At 40.0% G+C, this 13,568-nt stretch overlaps 1 protein-coding gene across 1 annotated transcript in view; it reads left to right on the forward strand.

Annotated features, from left to right (window-relative positions):
• The first annotated feature begins 1,611 nt into the window (after positions 1-1,611).
• gabrg3 (gamma-aminobutyric acid type A receptor gamma3 subunit) overlaps positions 1,612-13,568 on the forward strand; it is a 42,287-nt gene continuing 30,330 nt past the window's right edge. Inside the window, exons 1-2 of the mRNA XM_022751407.1 lie at positions 1,612-1,686; positions 2,236-2,422. Coding sequence (XP_022607128.1) covers positions 1,612-1,686; positions 2,236-2,422 — 262 coding nt within the window. The remainder of the gene's footprint in view (positions 1,687-2,235; positions 2,423-13,568) is intronic.

Genomic DNA, 13,568 nt, shown 5'->3' on the forward strand with positions numbered 1-13,568 from the left:
GGAGAAACTGCTATTAGTCTCACTCTGATGCTGTAAAGACACAGTGTCTGGTGCCATCAGAACAAGATGAAACTATATGTGGTGTTATCTAAGTCTTCAGAGGATTATTTATCTCAGCAGTTAATTTCCACCCTTCAACAATCTCCTGCATGTGACAGTGAGTGAACACAAGGGGTCGACAGAGGGAGAAATTGCTGTTTTCATTCTTGGTGCACAAATGCTCCACTCACAGTTGTCCATTCATTTCAAATGATAGCCAAGAGCCATCGGGGGTGGGGGTGGGGGGGGCAACCTCTGATTGTTCCTGAACAGCAGCTGCTGAGAGGGATCACTCCGTATCACTGACGGGAGGTTCCCTCATCAGCAGCATGTGGTCAGCTGTGCGGTTTCTTGTCATTTGCGCTGGACTTGTTGCGTCTGTTTGTCGCTGAGGATGAGACAAGTTTTATTTAACGGGACACATCTGTCAGATGACCCTGATGATGTCATCTGACCCCTATCTCACCGGGGGCTTTTGGAAACTACTCAGGTCGTTTTCTCCGCACCGTTTTTCTGTCTTTCAGCATGAGACATTTCTTGGTTAGTGACCATTGGTTGTGCACTACTTTTCATGATGCATTGTGGGATACTATGAGTTCACTATATAGGGTATAATAATTCCCACTATACCTTCGGGCAGCACTGCAAGATGGAGAACTCACTATATATTGGACTATAAAGGGAGTATAGTGAGTGATTTCAGACACGGTTTACATGAGGGTTTGGAAGAAGGTAGGGAAGGTCTAAAGACAGATGCTGTCCGGTTGCATTATGGGAAATGTAGGCCCCAGTTTGTTTCCATTTTAATGACAAAAAGGCAGCGTATCTCGGCTTCTACTGCTTTGATTTTGACTTGTTTTTTTTAATATCTGTCTCTTGTGAGTCCGCCAAACTTTATGAAAGTGTAACACTAAATCACTGCAGTGCGCCTTTAAGTGTTAAATCTCTGTCATTGATTATACACAAAGCGAGGGCCCCTCAATTACAACTACAAAGGCTGCTACAAAGATGGCTTTATAATGTATTAGGCTGCATGCCAATTAGTAGCATTTGGCAGCTGTAAAGGAGGCTCTTGCAGCACATTCATATTCAAGCTTTCAAATAAATATAATGAAGCAGCCGCATCACCTGTCCTCAAACTGCAGGTGCAAAACTAACATCCGTGAAAATATGAATAATAACATTTTAAAAAAAGTAGAAGAAATGGAAGCTTATTTACTTCTTTTTAAACTATGAAAGATTTGCAAAAGTTAGTAACTGGAATGTAATTCATATTCGCATTATAAAGCTTTATATTGAAATATTGTTCCAAAGTATTCCAATCTTTCTTTCTTTCTTTCTTTCTTTCTTTCTTTCTTTCTTTCTTTCTTTCTTTCTTTCTTTCAAACCCAGTTACAGACGCATGTTTTATCTTCATTTCTGCACACATTTGGCAGATAATCCCGCGCACATCAGGGGGAGAGAAAGGTTTCTCTGCTGCTCGTATGAGAGCTGCAAAGTAGTCCGTAAGAAAGTGGAGTGACGCACACTTACCAATAGAGGAGTTTTTGATGAATTACAGGCTTTCAGTGGATGCGTTCAGAGAGTGCGCACCTGCGTACCACCAGCAGTGTCCGCAACCCAGGATACAACTGCAACCCCCTCCAAGTGAGACGCTGCTCCTTCGCCTGGAAAACCACATCGAGGAGGGACAGTTTTTTTTTTGGAAACGCCTGATTTCTTTTTTTTTTTCCTTTCTTTTTTTTTTTTTTTTTTTTTTTTTTTAACAATGAGTGAAATTTGTTCTGGATTACAAACTATGAGGCGCCTCTCCTCCTCTCCCCTCGCGCTCTCCTCTGAGCAGCTGTGACCATCGCGTCCAGACACCGACACGCGCCGTCCTCTCACACAGCTCCACTTGTTGTCACCCTGCGAGAAAACATGTCGCCCAAATTACTGTCCTGTGTCTTTCTGCTGTCAGTCATCCATACCTGGTAAGTGGCGCACTTCTGTTCCACACATCTGTGCACAGTGGTGGTGGTGGTGGTGGGGGGGGCAACAACAAAAAAACAACCTCTGCTGTGTTTGTGGGATGTTGTAACTTCAGCACAGTGCAGTCATGTGTGTCAGCTGGTAAGCACAAGGAAACTTTATGTTTGGCTCTTCTAAGTTTACCTCGCAGTGTCACATCAATGTGTTCACATGCACATGCACCAGTCTGCAGAATCCAGTGACTCTGCTGTTTTCCCCCTCCACAGCTCTCTAACACTGGAGTACGAGGGGGACTATGAGGATGTCACTGTGAACCAGATGCTGGCTCCTAAATCCCACGAAACCGACGCCACGGAAATACTCAACAATTTACTGAAAGAATATGACAAGAAACTGCGGCCGGATATCGGAGGTAATCGTCCCCTTTGTGTGACTGTTGATCCGCCAAAACCAGTTGCAGACTGTAAATCCATAACATTTAGAGAGATATTGGTCAAATATTGAATTTGCATTGATAACTCGCTGATTATATTGAGCTCAGTCAGTCATATGGCTTGAGACGACCTGTGTAAAAAGCTGCAGATGCACTGGTGTCTGTCAGTCCTCACTCACCTGTAATTAAACTAGTACTAATATCATTAACTGTGGTAACACTGCAGAGATGCTTTAATAATAAGATTTAAGTGGTGCAGTGATGTAATTAATGAGTTGCAGGAAGTCTTCATGAAATCTGAGAACAACAGTCATTTATCACTATAAGTTTGGATATAATACTACAGAGGTGACATCACTGTGCTTTTTGTAATGTTGGTGGTGACAGCGTGTAACAAGGTTAACCCTTGGACTTCATGTCACTGGAAGCAGCATCATTGGTCCATATCAGTAGTTTTTGTTCACAGTAAATTTATCCCATCTCCATAATTTTGCATCTTTTGGATTCCATACTGAACTTGTTTTAGATTCCTGATGTTTATTTGATCATTTCTAACATATTTTTTAAAAAAAACAGAAGAAGACGGGCTCCTGGCTGGTTCCACTGCTCTGCTATATTGCATTTTTTACAATTACATTATGGTGTGTGATAAATCTGACGCTCTGGTCAGCTCCTCGTGGGATCTGACGTGCTCCTTAGTAAGCTGGGGAAGAAATACTGTGTTCGTCTGACCCATGCAGCACATCACTCGATCAATATGCAGAAATACAGACACGTAAACCCAACTTCAACTAACCAAAGGATAGGTTTATTAAAGGTACACCTATCAGTTTAAATCAAACACTGGCTAATATTATAGTGAGAGACTCTCTTTCTAAAACATGGTAATACTTAGAAGAACTATAATGTCACTCAGTCTGTCACATACCTCCAGCAAGGCCAAACAGTCCCACACATGCAGCTATTACCATAGAAAACAAAAGGAAAAGGAAGAAGTCTGAAGTGATTTATTTGTCATAAAACATAATAAGATATAAATAGGGACATGGAAGGCAAGACAACATATATTTTCCTGTTAACTACTTAGATCTGCTCAACAGACACAGTATATGTACATGTGGATCTGCACCAAATTGTGCAAAATTCATCGACCTCAACACCATAAATAGTTTTTATATCATGATCTTTACATTATTTCCTGAGAAAGTGATTACAAAAAAAAAAAAAAGCCCAATTTAACTGGATCTGCGCCAAAATGTAACGGGTTCTTTCCGGCTCCATGTCCCACACCTTCGCCAAGTTTGGTGCAAATTGGTTCAGTACTTTTCATGTAAAACTGCTGACAATAAAACAAACAAATAAACCAGGTGACACAGGTGAAAACAAAAGCGCCATGGTGGAGGTAACAACTACAGTAATGTTAGCTAGCTATGAAGAAGATTCATTTAATTATAACTGCAGATCCTCTGTCACGTAGATCAACTATCAGTTTAGTGAAATTCATTTTTCACTCTCTCATGTATCAGCTGTAAAACCTGCTGTGTAAAATAACAAGTGTTAAAGCAACTGACAGTCAAAAGGAGCTATTTATAAGTTTTGCTATCGCTACATAGCTAACATTAGCATTAACAGCTGTTTACTCACCAGTCTGGAAGAAACAAGTTCAACATCAAACTTCATTCCTTTACTCACCAACACCCCGAAGTTAAGGACTTGTCTCTATCACGTCTTTTCTTCTGCTGAAGTTAGCATGCTAACCAGCTAGCCGCGGCCCTGCTCATCACTTTCCAGTAGCGGCTCGCTGTCACTGTTGCCTCCAATCTGCCCTGAAGACGCAGCGTTGGTCAGAGTTGCTCTTGTCAAGCGACGATCACCATCACCTGCTCCCGGCAAGAAACCTCGTTCGGCGGCAGAAGAAAACTTACATTTAGCTCCTTTAAGTTGTGGTCCACAGTAGATGTAATGTAGATCTGACAGAAATATCTAATGAGTTAATGAAGTAACAATAAAGAAAAGAATAGAAATTAATCAAAAGAGGAGATTCTGTATCAAAAACAAGATTTGTGAGGAAAATGAAGAGCCAAGGTCAATCCTGACTCACTTACACTCACATTTCTCTGAGGCTGTGAATTACTGTAATCTTCTGTCTTTGGTTTCCAGCCTCAAGCAAAAGAGAAAACGACTCCGTTCCTCAGATGTTTTGTCGCTTACCCGTCGACCTACAGTAACAAAAGTCAGGATGTACATAACTCATCAGCATATCCCCATGAATATAAATTACATTTCGAGATTGAAACCCTGAGTGGAGGAGAGGGATGTGAGGAGTTCTGTAATATAAAGCAACGGCTCCTGTTTGTATTTTCATACGTGAGATGATCCGACCGTGTGCTGTTAGTTGGGTCTGATGAGCCAGTGTTTCCACTCAGCTCCTCTCACACATCTCTGCTCCTGATTCTGCTCTTCGAGTCTGTTGTGCTTCGCCGAGGGTTTGCGAAAGTGGCGTCTGACGTCTACATTCATATCCTGGTATACGGTATATGAGATATAATGGGACTGGGAGTGGGTGTTTATATGCAGTATTTCCAGGACTTTGTTTCTTGCGGGATAAATGCAGCTTCTAGCTTTTATAGAAAGCACCAGGTTTTGTGTTATTTTCTGACCATCAAGCTGCTGGGAACAGACCACACTGACCACAGCTCAGAGTGGAGCTGCAGTTCAGGTTGTTCCTCCACCTGAGTGAGTGAAGTACAGCGGCGCAGATATCAGCAGGTCACTGGAAGAAGCTGTCGTGTTTTACAGTCTGCAGCGCCTTGGACACGATCGTTCCCTCAGCTTCAACTCGTGACCACGATTCTGTGTGTTTGACAGCTGTTGTCACGATCATCATGTCTGTGGTACATTAGCAATCCTGCAACGTCTGCTACTGATGAAGCGGCAGAGCCGCTGGCATCTGGCTAAGTAACTCTGTTAACTCAGGATTTTATGATTTAAACTTTAAGTTAATACAGTGCAACTTTATGAGGGGTGGAAGTAACAGAAATTAATTGATCAAATTGGAGGAGATGAAAATGCATTTGAACTGAAAAATGAAGCAATGAAACGGATGTGAAATGAAAAATATGATAAATTATCAAGTAATTTGATTAATTTAACATCGATTTAATTAAAACAGTCGTGATTGGATGAAATCACAGCCATGCTTCATAATGTTCCCCGACTTATATTCATTATTCATCTTTCACAACACAACATTCGCCATTTGTCATTTCAGGAAAGACGCCTCAAAGGTGGAAGTAACAAAACAATATATTTAAAAAAAAAAAAAAGAGGTGATGAAATAGTGTTGACGTTTATCGGTTACAGCTGTTTTTGTTACTTCCAAAATGTCAGTGAAAGCCACGCCCACCGACCACGCCCACTGGCCACGCCCACTGATCACACCCACTGACTTACCACTCGAGTTTTTGGGTCTCAAGTTGCAGACAGCTCAGCTCAGCAGTGATTACACTTCAACACGACTGCACCTGACTGGAATTGACAGTGCACGTAATAAAAAAAGCAAATGAAATTTAATATTGACCGCACTCCCTCTGTTCATTTTCATGCATATATATATATATATATATATACTATATGTATACATGTTTATACTTATTCTTATCACATCTGGTGTTTTTTGCCACTTTCAGGTTCTTTACCTCTCTACGCTCTAAATCCTCTCCTGTCTCCTCTAACACAAACAAAGATAACTCAGTGTGATACGTTAAAGATTTCCTAACAGCGTCAGGTGACATATGGTCCGTGCACCACCCAAGCATTTATGTTGATGAATCTGTTGGTAGCCTCCTCCTCACACGACAAAAAGAAAAGGACTCAGTTTGGGGACGACGCAGCTTTACCCTGCACACTGATGAACTCTAAATTTACTTTTAAATAAATCATTCACGTCATGCAAATTAGCTTTTTCTTCTTCTGCACTTTATTGTTCATCATGTTAGCCATGTGTTTGCTGACCAAGGTAGCTTTGTATTAACAGCTTCTCACTGATCATCAGAGTTCCTTAAAAACAGCAGTTGGAAAAGACCATTTAGTAACTGACCAGGAGCTTTCACATCACATCCTATGAGTTACGAAGCTCTTTACACTTGCTGTAATTTATTCATTAACATTAACATACAGTGGCATCATCAGTTAAGTTGATGTAGTGAATGTAAACCGCAGCTGTTAGCCTGTTAGCTAAAAGATGCTATAAGTTCAGTAGAACTGAGGGGAAGAGTTGATCCTCTCTGAGCTTGTTTATCTCTTGATTCATGGCAAATATAAAAATACTGAATATAGGTGCTTTACGTTAAAATTTCTGCTGTCTTTTTTTTATTTTATTTAATAGTTATGTAATTATGTTGGTCATCATGATGTTGATCCTGAACAAATACTTAAATAGTGACATGACCTGATCCACTAGAAACAGGAAGTCTCACTCTGTTTGTGTGAACCACAGAAACACTCACAGTGGTGTTACAGAGTGGAGCTTCTTCCCTTACAATCTATCTTTGACAAGTGTTGACAGGCGTTAACAGAGAGGACACAAGCCGACAAAAGCCAAGGTTAATTTAGGTCTGACATCAAGTTACTGACTGAATTAACATTAATTAGTGAGACCGCAGATACGATGTACCACCAGCAACGTTTCTCACATTAACTACAGAAAGTGACAAGAAGCTGAAAGTTTTCTTCGCTGTGTCTTTCCAGCCTCAGAGTCACTCACCAGCGGGACAGAATGGAAAGCCTCACCTTCCCAAAATGTCCTCCCTCCGATTGGCTTACAACTCACACACGCAACCATTCACACAGAAAATTATTATTCTATAGTGTATCACAGGTCTGTTTCCCTCTAAAGAATATTTACTTGTATGGATCATTTTAAAGAAGCAACTATTAATAGGATGTGGGCAATTAGCCTTTTTAAAATGTATTTATTTATTTTTTAATTCCCCTGACCGCAAACTACAGATAAGTAAATTAGAAAGTCATTTGTTGTGATGCTGGCCCATTGATGGCAGATGGTGCGCTAAAGTCATTTGACCTTGTCTTATTAAACATTAATGAATGTGACTTTTTAAAGCTTGTAATGGCCCGGGTTGAAGCAACAAGGGGGAACTTCCAGCACGCGGCTTGAATGTAAAGTGATGTTTGTGCCGGTGATGTTTGGAGACAGTCTGAGCTGAATATATATCTCGTATGTGCCTGTATCACAAATGGTGTTTGATTGAATGAGAATCGTACACATTATAACTTTAAAGAGGAACGTTATCTCACTGTTCCATGACTAAAGTGTAGCTCTCTAATAGACTTTAATCCCTTTATAATTGCCGGCTGTGTTGTTTTTCTCTATTGTGCAATAATGTCAAGACACAAACAGTTTAAAGCTGACACCATCAGAGTAACATAATAGACTTTCAAAGCGGAAGACTAAAAAAGAAAACACAAAAAATTACAAAAGTAGAAAAGAAAGTACAAAAGGAACATGTTGTTTCAACCGACACCTTTTAGTTTAGACTTTTGTTTGGAGCGTCACAGAGTAACTGCGTTATCTACAAAAGACGCTGTCAGGATCTGTCAGAAAGAGCTCAGAAGATAACAGTGATTGATCGATCTGGTTAACACAGTGTGTGTTTAAGTTCACTGTAATTAATCAGAGCTGTGTGTCAGAGAAACAACAAACAAAGCAACATGTTGCAGACAATCAGCTGTCTGTCACAGTCAGGTGAGGGGAATGAGGGAACACACGGCCTGCGTTGCGTTTGCGTGTACGTAGCGGCTACTGTCGCTGACCTGCGTTTCTGCTGCGTCGCTGCTACTGCAGCTCCGTCTCTCTACATAGAGTTTGCAGGTTACTGGAATGTTGGATTTCTTTTCTTTTATAAATAAATTCCTGATTTATTTTTGACAGAAAACATCAGTAGTTGTGCCGCTGTCCAAATAGTGATGAACATTCATCCAAACACAATGCACGGCCATAAGTAAATGTGGCATGACTGTACACAACCGGTTCTAAGACGCTCAACACAACAAGCTATTGTACCTGTTTTGTTTTTAGAAAATACGACACATGTACAGTTTATACTTGCAAAAACATACAGATGGAAAGTAGTAAATAAACCCTCTGAGTACCAACCCCAACAGACTGAACTGCAGTCTCAGTTTCAGCCATAGTGCAGTTATTCTCCCACACACTCATTTAAACTGGTATGCTGCTTCTCACTGGGTGACAGATGATCGTCTGTGGTGGTTGGCCGGAGGGCGGCGATCTGTTCTGCTTTTTGAATATTTCAGTGTCCGTGGCATTTCCTCTAGTGACGAACCTGGACAGTGAGAGGAGAAGTTAGTCTTTACGCCATCAGTCATCGTGCTGCGGCGCAGGGTGCGTAGACGTAAAGCTCACGGTGCCACATGGACTTGGGAGTTTCTGCTGATGTGATTAATGAGTAGACGGAGATGTGCAGCAGTTAAACCGGGAATCAGGACGAGAAACAAGGAAACACGTTTGAGACGGTGATGAAACCACTTTGCTCTTGAAGGTTTAGATTTTTTAACGTTACTGCATTTTATTCTTACACATTAGTATGGAAGCTGTTTTCTGCCAAGAAAAGAAAAGACATTTTGATATAAAAATATTGACTTACTTAGTCATTATTAATGAATAACTAAGATAGAATATTTTATAATAATTATAAATATTATACTTATTATCATATAATAATGTTAATTAATAATAACTTTTATTATTAGATAATAATTATAGTTGAAATATTGATGTAATAAATCAAAGCTTTGAATTATTAAGTCATAATTGAGATAATTAAATATGAGACAGGAAGTCAGAATTATGAGATAGTAAGACGGATCATTTGTTATCAAGTCGACATTTTGAGTTACTAAGTCCAACTAACAATATGAGATAGTTACTTTTATTTAGTAAATATTTAAATTACTACATTAAAATTCTGAAATTTAGATTTTGTCTCAAAGAGTTCGACTGGGTAACTAAAGATTCTGACTCAGCAAATTGAATTAGCTTCCTGATTTGAAGGCAGGTTTATCTACAGTGACAACTTTCCCCTGAGTTTTCATACGCTTCAAAATGATCATATACACTTTCAGTGGTTTGTTTGATATTGATAAATCTTGATAAATCTGGAGCAAATTTTAAAACTTACTTTGCAAAAAGTTATTATTATTATATCATTATTATACATTTCAGGTCACCTGAGGAGTAAAAGGCCGTGCTATGAATTAATCTGATAATTTTACTTGTGATTTTGAAATGTTGCATCATCACAATTTATATATTAATGTTTCAGTGTTGTGATACTGAATTAAATTTTTATTATTTTTTTCTTTATTTCTTTCTTTTATTATTTATTTGCCCAGCTCTGTTTAATATTAAAACAGTAACGTTAATCCTCTTTATTCCAGCACTGACTAGCCATCACCACTATCCCACATAGGCAACACCTACTCACTGCCTCGTACCTTTTATTGATCGGTAACGGGGACTTAATGAAAATCAAAGATGGATTATTGTTCAGACTGAGGAGCCATTCAGATGAGGATGTGATGAGAAGATCCACAGCCCACTCAGGATAACACACAAGCCGTCAGAGGTCAAATGAATCAATCAGTTTGACTCTTCCCATCAGTGGAAGTTCAATCAACTCATTAAATATTTCAGACCTTTGTGAACAGGGAGAGTTACTCTGGACACTGCATCTGCAATGCTGTTCACATAGACGGATGTGGGAAAAGACAAAGAGAGGTGGGACATAGCGTGGAATTACAGTACAGGATTCAAACGACGTGTCCGTTGTAAATGTTGAATACTTTCAGATCATTGTTTCTTTCTTTTCTTTTTGTTGCTCAAACTCTTTGGAAAAACAACGACAGGCTAATGCAGTCTGACAAGGCCATTTCTAATTCTATTTTAACATAAAAAGGTAAATATCCAGCCATGGTCACGTGTTCTTGTTTTCCATGAATATCACCGTCAGAATGTCAAACCCAGAGACGAGTCTGCAGTCTGTCCCTCGCTCTTCAACCGGCAGCTAATGTACCTCCATTCAGCAGACGGGGCCAGACTCCGGAGCAAACCTGGAGAGAGATTAGCTAATGTCTCCCTGGACCTGTTCATCATCCTCTGCCCACCCTAATGACAAATAAATCTCACAAGAGGTTATGGCTCCCCTCTCCCCCTCACTGGATGATTTTATACGTGTCTCCAAGTGCTCGTTCGCCGGATCGTACCGTCCCCCGGGGAGAGTTCATCCTCTGTTATTCTGTCGTTTTTTCTGTTGTTATTTTAAAAAACGCCCATTTTCAGACCACATACTTTTGCTGTATTGGTATCTGAGGAGATAGCATCATGAACAGTACAGTGTACTTAGAGGATGACCATTCAGAGTGATTCACCAATGGCTGCACTGATAAATAACCCGCACACAACTGCTAATTAATTTCTAGTTCATCTATTTCCCCAAACTTAATGAGCTGTCCCCATTTACTGAATGACTAGTCACAGCCTAACTGCTGCTAAGTGGCACTGTAGGCAGGTGGAGAATTATAGCCTCCAACACAATTAGCATTGTATAATGAAGAAAGTAATGTAATGCAGCTTCATTGCCAAAGGTGCAAATCTTCAAAGGGACATAATTAACAACTGAAATACCTGTTTAGTCTTTCAGAGCCCACACACCTTAGGGTCTGTTTTCAAAGACCGACACAGGCAGAGCTTCCTGTGACACTGTGAACGCGAAATGTGCGCAGTCTGTCCCTTTGTTACCGTGGCAGAACAACATGAGCGTGCTGTTGACGAGTTGGTTTGGTGAATACTGATTCTTTGACAATGCTTTGACATTTGATTTTTCTCTAAGCCCTAGCACATGGCGTACATGCAGTTTGCAAAGTCATTTGATGCTGCTTAAAGGGGACCTATTATGCTTTTCTGAGTTTTTCCTTTTTTTTATAGTTTCTTATGTAGGTTTTTGTGCATGTAAATGGTCTCCAGAGTAACAAGGATCACAGTTTACAACAAAGGTAGCAACTCTGACAATTTTCTCCTTTGTATGAAACACCTCGTTGGGAGTCCAGTCATTAATTCTTGGTCCTATTGATGTCAATACTTCTATTAGTGCTGCCCACCTGCCACCTGGACGCCCCCCTGCAAGCTTGGCAAGCCCCCCACATAACTACTTATAATGAAGAGTTTTCTTTAGTTTTGTAGCCATGCCGAAAAGACACCATTCTCCACTGCACCAAACATTATAATGTGAGCCCACACATCACTGCTTTAGAAACCACGCACAGTTTAGACGCTTCATTTTCACGACAGTTATTTCTGTAGTTCACACTTCACACTCAGTCAGCATTGTTATTGTGGATTTGTGATGTTAACCATGTTACCGTGACCTGATCACGTTAGTAAGAAGCAGCAAAGCGAAGATATAAATGCTTAAACGTTTGTCAGTGTTGACATGCTGTACCTCGTTAGCTCAGATAAATTGTCCATAATTTATCTGAATTCGTTTTCCAGTAGCTATGTGCACTAAAGTTTAATTCATTCAGATTTACCGGCATCGTAAACCAGCAGGAGGTGAAGCGGCGGAGACTCCCCACCTGTCGACCGTCTGTCTGTTCCTCCATTATTTATATTCCTTTAGTTCGGAAGTGTCATCATCAACAGGGTTTCTCATAAAAGTTAAGTTATGAATAATGTCATCAGAAGTCTTTGCAGACTGTCCAGCATCTTGATTCGCAGCGGTCTTCATATTTCTTCCTCCTTCCGGCTGCCTGACAGCGGGTACCTTTTGTAACCTAACCTGTCAAACCCACAAATAATTCAGTTAGCTAATGATATTCTCACTGGTTTCAGCAGAAATGTTTTGTTACTACTGTAGGTAGAAGTGCAAGTTATCATGCTAATGTTTGCAGCTCTGTGAGCATCCACTCTCCTGCTATATAGTGAATCAACTGTAAATTTTATCTCTACAAAATTGTTGCAAGGCAAACCAAAATGTAGTGAACAGAAGCAGTACTCTACATCGATCAAGCTAGACCATCATGCATTGCAGCAGAAGAAAAAAGTCTCACTTACAGGTTAGGTGCTAACGTTAGCTGCTAAAATTATAATTAAAACCCCCGAGGAGACAAGATTTTACATAAATAACATAGACTGACAAAACACTTAGAAGTGACATAAATAGAGTAAATCATACATAATGTATGGAAGATGCCTGATAATTGCACGTTTTGTTAGATAGCATTTTTATTCTAATGTGATGCTCTTTTTTTTTTATGCAACCAAGATAATAATTACTAATATCCGGCGGATAATTACGTGGAGAAAAGCTGCTCTAGACTTTGCTCTCTTCGCAGTATTTTTCATGAGGTGCCATTGTTATTGGCACAGCCTTTAAAAATATATGAGGCAAATAAAGCTGAAAAGAGAATAAGCACTCTGAGTTATACTCCACTTCACCTGAGTCTCTTGCACTGTGCTTCTATGACTGTCACTGACCAGGAGCCTCATCACCGCACAGCAGATTTAAACCTGGATATCCTGCTGACCTTTTCCCTGTACATAATTTACAACATGTGGATCTATAGATGCTCCTCCTAGTCGTCTATGTATAACTATATAGCCAGACAGGACGTCATTCATCATTTCTGAGTGGGTATCAATCCAAAAAGACACAATGTGAAGATCACACATGTAACGAGAGTCAATTTAAACGTAATCTGTGCATGAATTTCATCAAAATCCGTCCGCGCCCATCCTCTGCACCGACCTCCGCTGTGAGAACATCACGTTACTTCCTGCTGAATATAAATACTGGTACAATTAGGTGCAAACCAGCCCAATTCATAGGAAACAGGGTTACGCTGCAGTGTATCTCTGCATAGTGAAGCGTGTGGTGTACTTTGTGATCTAAATTAGATGAAACCTCCTCAGTGCTGGTGATATTCTCTTTTGGAAACAGTGTAATGAAGCGGTTTATCTTTCCGATGGGAACAAAAATATTGTATCTTCTCTTTGTCTGTTTCTTTACATAATGAAACTCTGACAATGTAC

The sequence above is a fragment of the Seriola dumerili genome, unplaced genomic scaffold (genome assembly GCF_002260705.1).
Source record: "Seriola dumerili isolate Sdu_G_001 unplaced genomic scaffold, Sdu_1.0 BDQW01000155.1, whole genome shotgun sequence".
Taxonomy (NCBI): domain Eukaryota; kingdom Metazoa; phylum Chordata; class Actinopteri; order Carangiformes; family Carangidae; genus Seriola; species Seriola dumerili.